This window comes from Salmo trutta, chromosome 2 (genome assembly GCF_901001165.1).
Source record: "Salmo trutta chromosome 2, fSalTru1.1, whole genome shotgun sequence".
NCBI lineage: Eukaryota > Metazoa > Chordata > Actinopteri > Salmoniformes > Salmonidae > Salmo > Salmo trutta.
The window spans coordinates 6,645,597-6,663,134 of NC_042958.1; the positions used below are offsets into that span (position 1 = coordinate 6,645,597).

Consider the following 17,538-nt stretch of genomic DNA (forward strand, 5'->3'; position numbering starts at 1 on the left):
GCGTGAGAGAGAGGAGAGAGCGTGAGAGAGAGAGAGAGAGGAGAGAGAGAGAGAGAGAGAGAGAGAGCGCATGAGAGAGAGAGAGAGAGTAAGAGAGAGAGAGCGAGGAGAGAGCGTGAGAGAGAGAGCGTGAGAGAGAGAGAGCGTGAGAGAGAGAGAGAGCGTGAGAGAGAGAGAGAGCGTGAGAGAGAGAGAGCGTGAGAGAGAGAGAGCGTGAGAGAGAGAGAGCGTGAGAGAGAGCGAGCGTGAGAGAGAGCGAGCGTGAGAGAGCGAGCGAGCGTGAGAGAGAGCGAGCGTGAGCGAGAGCGAGCGAGAGAGAGCGAGAGCGTGAGAGAGAGCGAGGAGAGAGAGCGAGGAGAGAGGAGACAGCGTGAGAGAGAGCGAGGACGTATAGGAAACAGAGAATGAGAAAGAAAAGAGTAGGAGAGATGGAGGGGAAAAAGATAGGAGAATGAAACCCTCCATTTGATCTATGTGTAACCCAATGCAACGTGTCAATTATATAGTATTATTATGTGTGCCTATAAAGTGTGTTAAAAATGGAAGTACTGTGCAGTATGTTCATCTACTCAGTTTATTAAATACACCACCTCCGTTCACAAAAACAGTTCGCTCCTACAGACAGTGAGTCACGAGGCCGTGGCATGCTGTATAAAGCAGGCAGACAGGTATCGTTAGAATGGGCAAAACCAAGTGACCTAAGTGAATTTGAGCGTGGTATGATCGTCGTTGACAGGCGCGCCGGTTCCAGTATCTCAGAAACAGACGGCCTCCTGGGCTTTTCACACACGACAGTGTCTACGGTTTACAGAGAATGGTGCGACAAACACAAAACATCCAGTCAGTGCCAGTCCTGTGGGCGAAAACAGCTTGTTGATGAGAGATCGAAGGAGAATGGCAAGAAACAGGCAAATATTGGCGCAGTAACAACAGTGGTGTAAAAAAACAGCATCTCAGAACTGACAACTCAATCAGTCCTTGTCGTGGATGGGCTACTTACAGCAGACGACCACACCGGGTTCCACTCCTATCAGCTGAAAACAAGAAGAAGAGGCTCCAGTGATGCCGTGCCCACCACCAGTACTGAACAATTGAGGAGTGTAAAAACATTGCCTGGTCCGATGACTCCTGGTTCCTGTTGTGTCATGCTGATGGCAGAGTCAGGAAGTGGCATAAGTAGCATGAGTCCATGGACCCATCCTGCCTGGTATCAACAGTACAGGCTGATGGCAGAGTCAGGAAGTGGCATAAGTAGCATGAGTCCATGGACCCATCCTGCCTGGTATCAACAGTACAGGCTGATGGCAGAGTCAGGATTTGGCATAAGCAGCATGAGTCCATGGACCCATCCTGCCTGGTATCAACAGTACAGGCTGATGGCAGAGTCAGGATTTGGCATAAGCAGCATGAGTCCATGGACCCATCCTGCCTGGTATCAACAGTACAGGCTGATGGCAGAGTCAGGATTTGGCATAAGCAGCATGAGTCCATGGACCCATCCTGCCTGGTATCAACAGTACAGGCTGATGGCAGAGTCAGGAAGTGGCATAAGTAGCATGAGTCCATGGACCCATCCTGCCTGATATCAACAGTACATGCTGACGGCAGAGTCAGGAAGTGGCATAAGTAGCATGAGTCCATGGACCCATCCTGCCTGATATCAACAGTACAGGCTGATGGCAGAGTCAGGAAGTGGCATAAGTAGCATGAGTCCATGGACCCATCCTGCCTGATATCAACAGTACAGGCTGACGGCAGAGTCAGGAAGTGGCGTAAGCAGCATGAGTCCATGGACCCATCCTGCCTGGTATCAACGGTACAGGCTGGTGGTGGTGTAATGGTGTGGGGGAATGTTTTCCTGGCACACGTTAGGTCCCTTGATACTAATTGAGCAACGTTTGAACGCCACACCTTGTAGAATTCACGCCCTGAAAAATTCAGTCTGGTCTGGAGGCAAAGGGGGTCCGGCCCGGTACTAGATGGACGTACCTAATAAACCTAAAAAAAACGGTGTTTTTTGTATTCCATCCTGGTGAAACGCTAACACCACCACCGTAGATACCTTGTGCTGGCGGAGGAGGAAGGGTAGCAGCATGAGCAGTCCTCCGTCGTGGACGATCCACCACACGTCTATGGTGCCCTCGCCCAAGCGATCCGCGTTGGTGGGGAAGCTGTCCACGTTCTTGGCCACCAGTAAGGCCTGATTTGCCGCCGTGGTCTCCCTCACAGTTTCTGTGGAGTGGACAGAGAGGGAAAGGCGGTTAAATACGTACACACACACACACACACACACACATCTCAGTAATGTTATTATAGGGGATTGTGCACCATGTTCATTTAAAAGACACATGATTGACTGTGGACATGCAGAGAAGGGATTGTCAGATGCTTCATAATAGCCAGGAAGTAGTCGCACTGGAAGCCACATTTGAAATGGAATATATTGAATACATGGAGCAGGGTGTGATTTATTATCTCATTAAAACATGATTTAAATGTATTTTTTTAGAAGGGCTGTGGTAATCATTAAATTAATACATTAAATATATACATCTCATGGTAGTGGGAAGCGATTTTATCGTTTTTTTTCACAGGTCCATTATTTTCCCATTACGTCTTATAGAAACCCGATATTCTGGGCAGCACTGGTGTGATGGGGAGGAATGGCAGAGCAGACCGTCATATGACCCTAAATATTTTGATGTGCAACTTGGAATGAGGACCAGTGCTTCTATAGCGAAAATAAAACTAAAATCTGTGCTGTTTTTGGAGCAATGTTTTTAAACTACATATCATTGTTCCCTCTTCACAGCACACTGATGAGCTATTGTATCATTACCTTGAGAACCAGAGGATCTCAAGGTTTCTATTTAAATAAAGTATATAGGCTATTACAGATCACTGGAGTAGCCTAAAGGCCTACCATGTCATTTGTCCACGGCATCTAAACTGATGATTCCCCACCTCATCTACAGAACAAACACACGATACAGCGAAAAGCGCGTCACATGACCTCCAGTTCAGACCATCCACTCCACCACTGCTCCCTTCAGGTCAGACAAATCAGACAATTAAAACGGGGCGCACTGCACGCTTCGGGAGGACTTTTATCCCAGGGGCTATGACTATTATGGACAACTCCCCATATGGGCAGGTATCTCTCTGACATATGGACAGGTGTGGGGTGGAAGGAGAGGTATCTCTCTGACATATGGACAGGTGTGGGGTGGAAGGAGAGGTATCTCTCTGACATATGGACAGGTGTGGGGTGGAAGGAAAGGTATCTGTCTGACATATGGACAGGTGTGGGGTGGAAGCAGAGGTATCTCTCTGACATATGGACAGGTGTGGGGTGGAAGGAGAGGTATCTCTCTGACATACGGACAGGTGTGGGGTGGAAGGAGAGGTATCTCTCTGACATATGGACAGGTGTGGGGTGGAAGGAGAGGTATCTCTCTGACATATGGACAGGTGTGGGGTGGAAGCAGAGGTATCTCTCGGACATATGGACAGGTGTGGGGTGGAAGCAGAGGTATCTGTCTGACATATGGACAGGTGTGGGGTGGAAGGAGAGGTATCTCTCTGACATATGGACAGGTGTGGGGTGGAAGGAGAGGTATCTCTCTGACATATGGACAGGTGTGGGGTGGAAGGAGAGGTATCTCTCTGACATGTGGACAGGTTTGGGATGGGATGAAAGGTATCTGTCTGACTGGTCCTATTGTGTGTTTCCGGCTGTGTTTTCTATGTTTTGTTTAGACCCATATGATGTGTGAGAAGTGCTAAGATTTCCTCTTGTAGGACAAACGTGAATCGGAATTGTTTGAACTTTTCCAGTCATAACGACCATCATGATTCACAAGCATTGATATGGTTTCATTCAATCAATGAATCAAAGTTTAATGTTGGGATTATTTTCTCCTTCGTGGCATGAGGAGTGACAGCTCATAAACTGAAGAAAATGTAAGATAAGATTGATCGACTCCCTTCTCTCGTTGATACGTTTCCCACCTTCCCAATCCAGACACAAAACACACATTTGAGTTACACACAGGACTTCATTAGCATAATGTGGGATTTGATGTGTATACGGTTTTTTTCTATTCACTACAGAAAATTGTAAAGGAATATTGTTAGGAAACAATAATCTCAACCTACAGTGGTCAAATGGTTTGATATAACTAGAAGCAACTAACAGCTTGATAAAATGTGTAAACCTGACATGTGAAAGCTTAATTACAATATTATGTCCATGATAAAAACAAGAGAATGGAATATAATTGGATCAATTAGAAAAAAAGACGAGTTGAGATGCAGCCATCACTCGCGTGTGAAAAGACGAGTTGAGATGCAGCCTCCACTCGAGTGCAAATTCCATATGAATGTTGAGTAGGCAAACGCACTAACAAGAACACTAAGACATAGGAGGTAGGCTTACCTGTTTGACAGACGCAATTATGTTATCCATATAGCCTATTTGTCGGGATAGCTATTTCCTCAAATACCATCACCTTGTATTCCTTAAAAATGCCCAACTCCTTTCTGCGTCGGACTCGGGCCTCATGTCTGGGGCGGAAAATCAACTTCTGAAAGTACCATGCTTAGATTCATAATGACATCAGATTGAATTCTTTGCAAACAGCGACAGTTTCGTTGCAAACAAGACACACTGGTTTAGCATTGGAGAAATAAGGTAAGATGAATATATTTGAATAGAGTAGGTAGGACTATTAATAGAGCCAATGGTGATTTTACCACTGTAATCAGATACACATTATAATGTTTTTGTTATTGAATTGATTATCCCACTAACCACGTGTTAAATGTCTAGTGTAGGGCTATGAACTGGGAAGCTAGTAGGCTATTGGCCAATTATAGTCTGGCCTACCGACTACTACAAGCTCAGGAACAAATTGGTGGAGGCCAAACCTAGTTGCCAACCCCCGTTGTATATTGTAAAATCAATCACCCTCTTCACCATCATAAATCATCATCATTCAAAAATGTGTGGTGCTAAACTTGAAGTCATGGATGTCTCGGTGACATGAAATGATGTTGTTGTTCACCTGTCCACTCTGAAGAAGTACACAACGTCGCTTCGGATGTATATATTTAACCTCTTAAAGAATCGAACCCTTTTTAAAAAAAAAATTGCCTAAAATTACATACCCAAATCTAACTGCCTGTAGCTCAGGATCTGAAGCAAGGTTATGCATATCCTTGATACCATTTGAAAGGAAAAACTTTTAAGTTTGTGGAACTGTGAAATTCATGTAGGAGAATAACACATTAGATCTGGTAAAAGATAATACAAAGAAAGAAAACATGCGGTTTTTTGTAAAATCGGATGTACAGTGGGGGGAAAATGTATTTGATCCCCTGCTGATTTTGTATGTTTGCCCACTTACAAAGAAATTATCAGTCTATAATTTTAATGGTAGGTTTATATGAACAGTGAGAGACAGAATAACAACAAAAAAATCCAGAAAAACGCATGTCAAAAATGTTATAAAATGATTTCCATTTTAATGAGGGAAATAAGTATTTGACCCCTCTGCAAAACATGACTTGGTGGCAAAACCCTTGTTGGCAATCACAGAGGTCAGATGTTTCTTGTAGTTGGCCACCAGGTTTGCACACATCTCAGGAGGGATTTTGTCTCACTCCTCTTTGCAGATCTTCTCCAAGTCATTAAGGTTTCGAGGCTGATGTTTGGCAACTCAAACCTTCAGCTCCCTCCACAGATTTTCTATGGGATTAAGGTCTGGAGACTGGCTAGGTCACTCCAGGACCTTAATGTGCTTCTTCTTGAACTACTCCTTTGTTGCCTTGGCCGTGTGTTTTGGGTCATTGTCATGCTGGAATACCCATCCACGACCCATTTTCAATGCCCTGGCTGAGGGAAGGAGGTTCTCACCCAAGATTTGACAGTACATGGCCCCGTCAAATGATGCAATGAAGTTGTCCTGTCCCCTTAGCAGAAAAACACCCCCAAAGCATAATGTTTCCACCTCCATGTTTGACGGTGGAGATGGTGTTCTTGAGGTCATAGGCAGCATTCCTCCTCCTCCAAACACGGCGAGTTAAGTTGATGCCAAAGAGCTCCATTTTTGTCTCATCTAACCACAACACTTTCACCAGTTGTCCTCTGAATCATTCAGATGTTCATTGGCAAACTTCAGACGGGCATGTATATGTGCTTTCTTGAGCAGGGGGACCTTGCGGGCGCTGCAGGATTTCAGTCCTTCACGGCGTAGTGTGTTACCAATTGTTTTCTCGGTGACTATGGTCCCAGCTGCCTTGAGATCATTGACAAGATCCTCCCGTGTAGTTCTGGGCTGATTCCTCACCGTTCTCATGATCATTGCAACCCCACGAGGTGAGATCTTGCATGGAGCCCCAGGCCGAGGGAGATTGACAGTTCTTTAGTGTTTCTTCCATTTGCGAATAATCGCACCAACTGTTGTCACCTTCTCACCAAGCTGCTTGGCGATGGTCTTGTAGCCCATTCCAGCCTTGTGTAGGTCTACAATCTTGTCCCTGACATCCTTGGAGAGCTCTTTGGTCTTGGCGATGGTGGAGAGTTTGGAATCTGATTGATTGATTGCTTCTGTGGACAGGTGTCTTTTTTACAGGTAAGAAGCTGCGGTTAGGAGCACTCACTTTAAGAGTGTGCTCCTAATCTCAGCTCGTTACCTGTATAAAAGATACCTGGGAGCCAGAAATCTTTCTGATTGAGAGGGGGTCAAATACTTATTTCACTCATTAAAATGCAAATCAATTTATAACATTTTTGACATGCGTTTTTCTGGATATTTCTGTTGTTATTCTGTGTCTTACTGTTCAAATAAACCTACCATTAAAATTATAGACTGATCCTTTCTTTATCAGTGGGCAAACGTACAAAATCAGCAGGGGATCAAATACTTTTTTCCCCCCACTGTATATATTTAATGTATTACATGAATGGTGACCACTGTATTCAGAAAAATACATTTGAGACTGGCGCAGTCTCAAACCCCAGTGGGTCACACTGACGAACCTATGAAGTTCTTCCAGGAAACGGGGTCATTAGACTGCTTCCAAGTGCCGGGCCAGGCCATAAGGACGGTGTTGTGTTTCATGCCCCCCAGGCCTGCCGTTTGGATGAGGTGGGAGAAACCATCGCGCAGGTTGGACGATGCCACCACATGGCAGAAGCCCTTGGTACGCTCCGTCGTCATCGACGACTTGACGTTCTGATGGAGAAAGAGTGAGAAAAGAAGGACAATAATATGATTTCCTGATGTGAAAGAATCGTAATGGACTTAAACCCTGGTAATCAATACCCATGTTTGTTTTTTAGGTGTTGAGGCATGATATCTGAGGAACTGCTCTCTGAAAATTGCTTTGGTCTACCAGTAGATGGCAGTCTCTCTAAAGGAATAACTGTCAGCATCATCTAAACTCCTCTGACGCTGGTTGCTTCTCTGAACAGGTGTCTCAGAGACATAGGACACATCTACTGTAGCCTAAAGGGTATTTCTTTCCTCAGCTCCGTTCCTCCGTAATCACTGCTACATTAAAGACGTTAGGAGAGAGATTCCCACCATTTTCCTTTCACCTACCAGGCTCTTTCAAGTCATTACTGACGAAGGAGAAGAAGCCACGTACGACTATTGAAACACATCCACAAGGTAGAATCTGAGACGGGGCCTACAGTACCTGCTCGGCCTTCTTGACCTCGTCCTCCTTGGTCATGTAGGTGCCCTGCAGCACAGAGCCCACGATGGTCAGGCCTTTCCCTGCTTTGAGCTGGGTGCAGAAGGAGAGCAGGCGTGGGTGTTTCACCGTGTGGTCAGTCTCCAGGTTCAATAGCACCAGCATCTGGGGCCTATGACCAGGGAAGACAAGGGTGGTGAGACATCAGACAAGTCATACTTTATTATAGCCTACGGCCAGGGAAGACAGGGGTGAACATACTGTATTATAGCCTACGACCAGGGAAGACAGGGGTGAACATACTGTATTATAGCCTACGACCAGGGAAGACAGGGGTGAACATACTATATTATAAGTTACATTACACTGCATTAGCCTATGACAGTATCTAAGCATAACTTGGACGTTCATGTAGATCATTAATTTCTGTCCATGGGAGATTTGCACAAAAATGCTTTGGATGGCTCAGAGTTAACCAGAGATCAGTATGAGACTCATTCAGCCTGGATGGCTCAGAGTTAACCAGAGATCAGTATGAGACTCATTCAGCCTGGATGGCTCAGAGTTAACCAGAGATCAGTACGAGACTCATTCAGCCTGGATGGCTCAGAGTTAACCAGAGATCAGTACGAGACTCATTCAGCCTGGATGGCTCAGAGTTAACCAGAGATCAGTATGAGACTCATTCAGCCTGGATGGCTCAGAGTTAACCAGAGATCAGTACGAGACTCATTCAGCCTGGATGGCTCAGAGTTAACCAGAGATCAGCCTGGATGGCTCAGAGTTAACCAGAGATCAGTATGAGACTCATTCAGCCTGGATGGCTCAGAGTTAATTTGATGGAACACATCAAATAACAAACTAAACTTGTCTATTGTCCAATGGTTTTGTTAGCCACACACACACACACACACACACACCACACACAGGGTTTAATAGTGAAGGGGAATCCTGTATACACTCTCACTAGAGGCCATTTGGAGTCAAAACAAACTGGGCAGATGAGATTTAAACAACCAGATCAAAACTATACATCCAATCCTGCTTCCTAACAGTCTCAGTACATGGTTCCTGCTTCCTAACAGTCTCAGTACATGGTCCTGCTTCCTAACAGTCTCGGTACATGGCTCCTGCTTCCTAACAGTCTCGGTACATGCCTCCTGCTTCCTAGCAGTCTCGGTACATGCCTCCTGCTTCCTAGCAGTCTCGGTACATTTCTCCTGCTTCCTTTAGCAGTCTCGGTACATGGTTCCTGCTTCCTAACAGTCTCGGTACATGCCTCCTGCTTCCTAGCAGTCTCGGTACATGCCTCCTGCTTCCTTTAGCAGTCTCGGTACATGGTTCCTGCTTCCTAGCAGTCTCGGTACATGGTTCCTGCTTCCTAGCAGTCTCGGTACATGCCTCCTGCTTCCTAACAGTTTTAGTACATGGGTCCTGCTTCCTAACAGTTTTAGTACATGGGTCCTGCTTCCTAACAGTTTTAGTACATGGGTCCTGCTTCCTAACAGTTTTAGTACATGGGTCCTGCTTCCTAACAGTTTTAGTACATGGTTCCTGCTTCCTAACAGTTTTAGTACATGGGTCCTGCTTCCTAACAGTTTTAGTACATGGGTCCTGCTTCCTAACAGTTTTAGTACATGGGTACTGCTTCCTAACAGTTTTAGTACATGGGTCCTGCTTCCTAACAGTTTTAGTACATGGGTCCTGCTTCCTAACAGTTTTAGTACATGGGTCCTGCTTCCTAACAGTTTTAGTACACGGTTTCTGCTGTCGAAGGCTGGTGGCACATCAGCTACTGTGTAAAGAGGCTTAGGGGGGCACGTCGTGAGCTGAGCGTGGGCGATGGGCGGGCGTAAGTACTCTGTATCCCCCCACGCCGCGGCAGATGGCACAGGAAGAAATCTTGATTTTGACACTGTAGATTAGGCTTTGCCCTGGGAATGGCACCGTGGATGACGCCAGTGGCAGGAGGGAGAGGACCCAATACCCAAGTTTGACCTCAATCTTTCCTGATTTAAATGCTCCACTTTTTGGACAGGCACTGTCCTGGGGCTGCTATGCTGTTTAGGCTTACTGGTATCTTTTTTCACAGTGAGATTACGGAGAAGGCTCAGAGATTAATCAAATAGTAATTCTCTCTCATTCTCTGGATTACTCAGTTAATGGTAAGAATACACCATGTTGTCTAGCCTCTGTTGCAGAGTCCCACATCTGGCTACTGCTGGTTGTTCAGAAATGTGGTGTCACTGTCGGAGCAAACAAACGTATATGCACATAAACCTAAACACATGCGCAGACACACGCAGATACACACACCTCCAGTTCTTGGTGTGGGGCGGTGCCTCCTCCAGGCGAATGAGGGCGTAGCGGGCAGCGTTGAGCGATAGACCACGGATACCGTCACCCCACTCTTTCTCCGCCCTGGAGATGGAGAGAACGAGAAGAGGAAGAGTGTCAGGAGGTCCAGGACAAACAGAGAGAGATAAAACTAACCAGGATCTCACCATTATTATAATATATATCCTATTTGTGTTAAGGGAACAAAATGTAGAATAAATTAGCTCTTACCCTCTGTATTCAATGTACTTGTAGATACAGCCAGCGATGAGCATGGCTACCAGTGCATAGTACCAGGAGGAGATAAACATCAGGGAGACACACAGACTGGCGCCCAGAAAAGACAGAGCCCTGTGGGGGACGAGAGAAAGACAGACAAAATGGAGTACAAAGTCACTCGCCTTAAAGGGATCATTCACATTTTAGCATGTTAGACCTCATTTAAGGATACCCACAGCCAATCACATGTTCTCTCTGGAATTCCGTACCAGACAGGAAATACCCTCACTTGTTTAAAGGCCCAGTGCAGTAAAAAACTTGATTTGCCTGTGTTTTATATACATTTCCACAGTACGGAGGTTGGAATAATACCTTGAAATTGTGAAAACTATGATCATTTCCTCTCTAACAGTAAAAGCTGGTAGAGAAGACAGCTTGACATTTTTGCCTGTTTTTGCTCTTTGTTAAGAAGCTATTTCTGTTCATTTTTTTACCACTTTAATTGAAAACAATCATAATAAGGTACTTAAATGTTACCCAGAAATAATTTGATATTGAGATAAAAATGGCTGCATTGGACCTTTCACACAGATCCATTTACCTCTGGACACACGATAAAAGAAGTATGTGCGTGCTTGCACGTATGCATGTATATTCACTATGCAAGCTTACATGACCTCTAGCGTGGACCTTGACTAGCTGGCCAGATTAAGATCATGAGATTTAGGCTGCCCAGTAGGGCGTTTGGTGATGGCAGTAAGGACGGGCCGAGAGCTGCCCCCTCGGTAAGGACGGGCCGAGAGCTGCCCCCTCGGTAAGGACGGGCAGATAGCTGCCCCCTCGGTAAGGACGGGCAGATAGCTGCCCCCTCGGTAAGGACGGGCAGATAGCTGCCCCCTCGGTAAGGACGGGCAGAGAGCTGCCCCCTCGGTAAGGACGGGCAGATAGCTGCCCCCTCGGTAAGGACGGGCAGATAGCTGCCCCCTCGGTAAGGACGGGCAGATAGCTGCCCCCTCGGTAAGGACGGGCAGATAGCTGCCCCCTCGGTAAGGACGGGCAGATAGCTGCCCCCTCGGTAAGGACGGGCAGATAGCTGCCCCCTCGGTAAGGACGGGCAGATAGCTGCCCCCTCGGTAAGGACGGGCAGATAGCTGCCCCCTCGGTAAGGACGGGCCGATAGCTGCCCCCTCGGTAAGGACGGGCAGATAGCTGCCCCCTCGGTAAGGACGGGCCGATAGCTGCCCCCTCGGTAAGGACGGGCAGATAGCTGCCCCCTCGGTAAGGACGGGCCGATAGCTGCCCCCTCGGTAAGGACGGGCCGATAGCTGCCCCCTCGGTAAGGACGGGTCGATAGCTGCCCCCTCGGTAAGGACGGGTAGATAGCTGCCCCCTCAGACACACCAGTGGCCCAGCAGGGACTTGCTTTCTGGAGTCACCCATGGGAGCAGAGCCAAAGCTCCTTAGCTAGGCTATAGAAACACCTGGCCCATAGCTGCCACAAGCCCTGGCTCCAGGGATAGGGTGTTTGTGCCAGATGTATGTGTGTGTGTGTGTGTGTATGTGTGTGTGTGTGTGTATGTATGTGTGTCTATCCTCAGAGGTCCTGGCACTGAGCTCAATAACAACCTCCTCAGGTGAAGTAAGCTGGTTAGTTGCTAGGCTTACAGAGTCCCAAGAGACTGCTACAGTACCTGATGAAGCAGGGAAAAACAGTGAAGCATAGAGTGCTAATTTGAAAGGGCATTAGAACAGCCAGCACCATGACATAAAGTAAAAGAGAGGGCTTTCCTCTTACCAGTGGTAGAACTTGAAGCGGGGTCTCCAGTTGGGGGTGCAGAGCAGGGTCTGGAGGGCACAGGCCAGGTTAACAAACAGGTAGCACATCAAAAAGAACCTGACAGGGAGAGAGATATACAATGACGGAGAGGTGAGATTACACACAACTACCATCTGTCAGATAACATCCAGAGACCAGTCCTGCAACACTACGATTAGGCTACATTACAGCAGATGGGACAGCAAGTGTGAGAGGGAGGGATGGAAGGATGAAACGAAGAAGGGAACGAAAGAGAGGAAGGTAGAGAAAGAGGCAGATGAGTAGGTGGAGAAAAAGTTGGGAGGAGTGGGAGAGAGGGAGGGAGAGTGGGGGAGGGAGAAAGGGATTCAGACAGAGAGGATGGTAGAGGGGGGTACTAACATGGAGAGGATGGTAGAGGGGGGTACTAACATGGAGAGGATGGAAGAGGGGGGTGCAGACATGGAGAGGATGGTAGAGGGGGTACTAACATGGAGAGGATGGAAGAGGGGGGTACAGACATGGAGAGGATGGAAGAGGGGGTACAGACATGGAGAGGATGGTAGAGAGGGGTACTAACATGGAGAGGATGGTAGAGGGGGTACTAACATGGAGAGGATGGTAGAGGGGGTACAGACATGGAGAGGATGGTAGAGGGGGGTACTAACATGGAGAGGATGGTAGAGGGGGGTACTAACATGGAGAGGATGGTAGAGGGGGTACAGACATGGAGAGGATGGTAGAGGGGGCACAGACATGGAGAGGATGGTAGAGGGGGGTACTAACATGGAGAGGATGGTAGAGGGGGTACTGACATGGAGAGGATGGTAGAGGGGGTACTAACATGGAGAGGATGGTAGAGGGGGTACTAACATGGAGAGGATGGTAGAGGGGGTACTAACATGGAGAGGATGGTAGAGGGGGTACAGACATGGAGAGGATGGTAGAGGGGGGTACTAACATGGAGAGGATGGTAGAGGGGGGTACTGACATGGAGAGGATGGTAGAGGGGGTACTAACATGGAGAGGATGGTAGAGGGGGTACAGACATGGAGAGGATGGTAGAGGGGGTACTAACATGTAGAGGATGGTAGAGGGGGGGTACTAACATGGAGAGGATGGAAGAGGGGGGTACAGACATGGAGAGGATGGTAGAGGGGGGGTACTAACATGGAGAGGATGGTAGAGGGGGTACAGACATGGAGAGGATGGTAGAGGGGGTACTAACATGTAGAGGATGGTAGAGGGGGTACAGACATGGAGAGGATGGTAGAGGGGGTACTAACATGTAGAGGATGGTAGAGGGGGTACAGACATGGAGAGGATGGTAGAGGGGGTACTAACATGGAGAGGATGGTAGAGGGGGTACAGACATGGAGAGGATGGTAGAGGGGGTACAGACATGGAGAGGATGGTAGAGGGGGTACTAACATGGAGAGGATGGTAGAGGGGGTACTGACATGGAGAGGATGGTAGAGGGGGTGCTAACATGGAGAGGATGGTAGAGGGGGTACTAACATGGAGAGGATGGTAGAGGGGGTACTAACATGGAGAGGATGGTAGAGGGGGGGGTACTAACATGGAGAGGATGGTAGAGAGGGGTACTAACATGGAGAGGATGGTAGAGGGGGTACTAACATGGAGAGGATGGTAGAGGGGGTACTAACATGGAGAGGATGGTAGAGGGGGTACTAACATGGAGAGGATGGTAGAGGGGGTACTAACATGGAGAGGATGGTAGAGAGGGGTACTAACATGGAGAGGATGGTAGAGAGGGGTACTAACATGGAGAGGATGGTAGAGGGGGTACAGACATGGAGAGGATGGTAGAGGGGGGTACTAACATGGAGAGGATGGTAGAGGGGGTACTAACATGGAGAGGATGGTAGAGGGGGTACAGACATGGAGAGGATGGTAGAGGGGGGTACTAACATGGAGAGGATGGTAGAGAGGGGTACAGACATGGAGAGGATGGTAGAGGGGGTACTAACATGGAGAGGATGGTAGAGGGGGTACAGACATGGAGAGGATGGTAGAGGGGGGTACTAACATGGAGAGGATGGTAGAGGGGGGTACTAACATGGAGAGGGGGTAGAGAGGGGGTACTGACATGGAGAGGATGGTAGAGGGGGGTACTGATATGGAGAGGATGGTAGAGAGGGGGTACTAACATGGAGAGGATGGTAGAGGGGGTACTGACATGGAGAGGATGGTAGAGGGGGTACTAACATGGAGAGGATGGTAGAGAGGGGTACTAACATGGAGAGGATGGTAGAGGGGGGTACTGACATGGAGAGGATGGTAGAGAGGGGTACTGACATGGAGAGGATGGTAGAGAGGGGTACTAACATGGAGAGGATGGTAGAGGGGGTACTGACATGGAGAGGATGGTAGAGAGGGGTACTGACATGGAGAGGACGGTACTCACATGGAGAGGATGGTACTCACATGGAGAGGATGGGGGCGACAGCGTCCAGAGAAGCGATGAGGATACCGATCTCACAGATCCCACCAGTCAACAGCAGGGCCCAGGTGGGCTCCCCATTAGCCTTGCCATGACCAAACACCTGGGAGATAGGGACAGCCAGAGAGTTTGTTTGTGTGCGCGCGTGTGCGCGTGCGTGCATCTACAGTATGTGTGTGTCTGACCTGTAGGAATGGCACAATGCCGTCTCTTGCGATGGCCTGCAGCAGCCGGGGGGCTCCAGTGAGACTCTGTAGACCTGCTCCACAGCATGAGAAGAACGAGCCAATCACAATCACCCAGGGGGAGGGCCAAGCCAGGATGCCAATCACCAGGTTCCCTTTGACCGAGTCCCCAAACCTAGGACAAACAGATGTATTCACTAGCAAAGTACTCAGATACTACGGTCACACTGGGATATGCATAACCACACTTCTGAAACAGAGAAAAGCCTAGCCAGAAAGACAACACTAGCTTTGACCATTGTGTACCCAGTATAATTTACTTGAACTTTCCCCCCGATAATGCTGTGTGTTACAAGGGCCTACTATGTGGCTCAGACAAACAGCTTTATGAAGGCAAACAGATGTTTTCAATCCAGATAACTATTTCTCCCTCAATGCCCATATGTGGGCGAAACAAATAAACAAGACATTGGTACTGCTTTCAATAACAAATAAAAATAAGACATTGGTACTGCTTTCATTAACAAATAAAAACAAGACATTTGTACTGCTTTCAATAACAAATAAAAATAAGACATTTGTACTGCTTTCATTAACAAATAAAAACAAGACATTTGTATTGCTTTCATTAACAAATAAAAACAAGACATTTGTATTGGTTTCTTTAACAAATAAAAACAAGACATTTGTATTGCTTTCTTTAACAAATAAACATGACATTTGTATTGCTTTCTTTAACAAATAAACATGACATTTGTATTGCTTTCATACCAAGTGTGAAAAGTGAAACAGCACTTACTTGTCTCTGAGCACCACCCCCTCGATGCAGGCGCCAAACAGTATGACAGAACTAATGTCTGGGTGGCAGCATTAAGGAAATTAGCATCGGCAGGGCAAAAGAGGTGAAAAACAAAATAATGATCACATTCATTTGAGCACCAAATGGAGCAGAGTGTGGTAAGGCTACCTGAACTTGTCCAATAAAGAATTCTCATTTGCGATTACCATTGCGATTACCATTGCTACGTTTTGCTATGGAGAACCCAAATGAACACGACCTACCTTTACAGTTTAAAGTTCACGTATTATAATAATTTGGTAGGTGCTTGCAGGGGCACAACTTTGGTTTTAGAAGTGGGACATTGGAGTGTTTATCCGACTGGGAAATACAAACAAACAGCCTATCCGATCACTCAGAGATGTCCAAAAGGTCCTAAAGCACACCGTTGCCTCGTTTTGTATCACATTCCAATGATAAACCTGTGGGGGACAAAACATTTATTTCAGAATGTTGGGGGGGGGGGGGGGGGACGGGGACGACATGTCCCCAGTGAAAGCTACACCCCTGGGTGCTTATATTTGTCCTTTTAAGACACTTGTATGGTTGGGCTGTTGTTGCTGTCATTAAAGATACAGATGAAGGTGGTGGTGGCGATGGCCATGATGGTTCCTATGGGGATGGACTTCTGGGCGTCCCTGAGATCACCAGACCTGTTGGATCCAGCCATGATTCCTGTGAGGAGGGGAAATAGGAAGTTGGTTACATTATTAAGTAAGATCTTCGCTCTGGGCGTCCAGGTAGGACCTAGGCTACCACCCCTAGGCCGGGTTACTGTCCTGCTGCTTGTTCTCTGGGTGTGGGGTGGGGGGGTCTAGGCCGGGTTACTGTCCTGCTGCTTGTTCTTTGGGTGTGTGTGTGGGGGGGGGGGGGGTCTAGGCCGGGTTACTGTCCTGCTACTTGTTCTCTGGGTGTGGGGTGGGGGGTCTAGGCCGGGTTACTGTCCTGCTGCTTGTTCTTTGGGTGTGGGGTGGGGGGGGTCTAGGCCGGGTTACTGTCCTGCTGCTTGTTCTCTGGGTGTGGGGTGGGGGGTCTAGGCCGGGTTACTGTCTTGCTGCTGCTTGTTCTTTGGGTGTGGGGTGGGGGGTCTAGGCCGGGTTACTGTCCTGCTGCTGCTTGTTCTTTGGGTGTGGGGTGGGGGGTCTAGGCCGGGTTACTGTCCTGCTGCTTGTTCTCTGGGTGTGGGGTGGGGGGGGTCTAGGCCGGGTTACTGTCCTGCTGCTTGTTCTCTGGGTGTGGGGTGGGGGGGGGGGTCTAGGCCGGGTTACTGTCCTGCTGCTTGTTCTCTGGGTGTGGGGTGGGGGGGGGGGGTCTAGGCCGGGTTACTGTCCTGCTGCTTGTTCTCTGGGTGAGGGGTGGGGGGGGGGTCTAGGCCGGGTTACTGTCATGCTGCTTGTTCTCTGGGTGTGGGGTGGGGGGGTCTAGGCCGGGTTACTGTCCTGCTGCTGCTTGTTCTCTGGGTGTGGGGTGGGGGGGTCTAGGCCGGGTTACTGTCCTGCTGCTTGTTTTCTGGGTGTGGGGTGGGGGGGTCTAGGCCGGGTTACTGTCCTGCTGCTGCTTGTTCTCTGGGTGTGGGGTGGGGGGGTCTAGGCCGGGTTACTGTCCTGCTGCTTGTTTTCTGGGTGTGGGGTGGGGGGGGTCTAGGCCGGGTTACTGTCCTGCTGCTTGTTCTTTGGGTGTGGGGTGGGGGGTCTAGGCCGGGTTACTGTCCTGCTGCGTCTTGGGAACTCGTTTTAAGTTGGTACAGCCGATCATCTTCTGTCTGTAGCGTCTGAACAGTTTGGGCTAAACACTAACATAACCCCTCTGTGTAAAGGTGAAACTCTCACAAACACGTACATGTTGTTTTTCTGTAGGACGCCCACAGGTCTCACAAGACTCGTCTGAAGGTCCCCAGGTGGCAGTAAAACAATGTTTTATGGAAGTATATGTGGAGACCGTTTATTTCTATAAATAAATACATGTAAAAAAAAATGTATAATGTTTCTTATCTACAAAG

The 17,538-nt window shown here is 48.1% G+C and overlaps 1 protein-coding gene across 6 annotated transcripts in view; it reads right to left on the minus strand.

The window, feature by feature from the left end:
* Positions 1–17,538, minus strand: part of LOC115149475 (solute carrier family 12 member 7) — a 104,710-nt gene that overhangs the window by 10,634 nt on the left and 76,538 nt on the right. For all 6 annotated transcript variants that reach the window (XM_029692389.1, XM_029692423.1, XM_029692395.1 and 3 more), the window contains exons 10-19: positions 16,116–16,214; positions 15,501–15,558; positions 14,702–14,876; positions 14,501–14,619; positions 12,053–12,151; positions 10,270–10,389; positions 10,018–10,122; positions 7,705–7,873; positions 7,043–7,238; positions 2,063–2,232 (exon numbers count right to left, since the gene is read on the minus strand). In XM_029692389.1, coding sequence (XP_029548249.1) covers positions 2,063–2,232; positions 7,043–7,238; positions 7,705–7,873; positions 10,018–10,122; positions 10,270–10,389; positions 12,053–12,151; positions 14,501–14,619; positions 14,702–14,876; positions 15,501–15,558; positions 16,116–16,214 — 1,310 coding nt within the window. The remainder of the gene's footprint in view (positions 1–2,062; positions 2,233–7,042; positions 7,239–7,704; positions 7,874–10,017; positions 10,123–10,269; positions 10,390–12,052; positions 12,152–14,500; positions 14,620–14,701; positions 14,877–15,500; positions 15,559–16,115; positions 16,215–17,538) is intronic.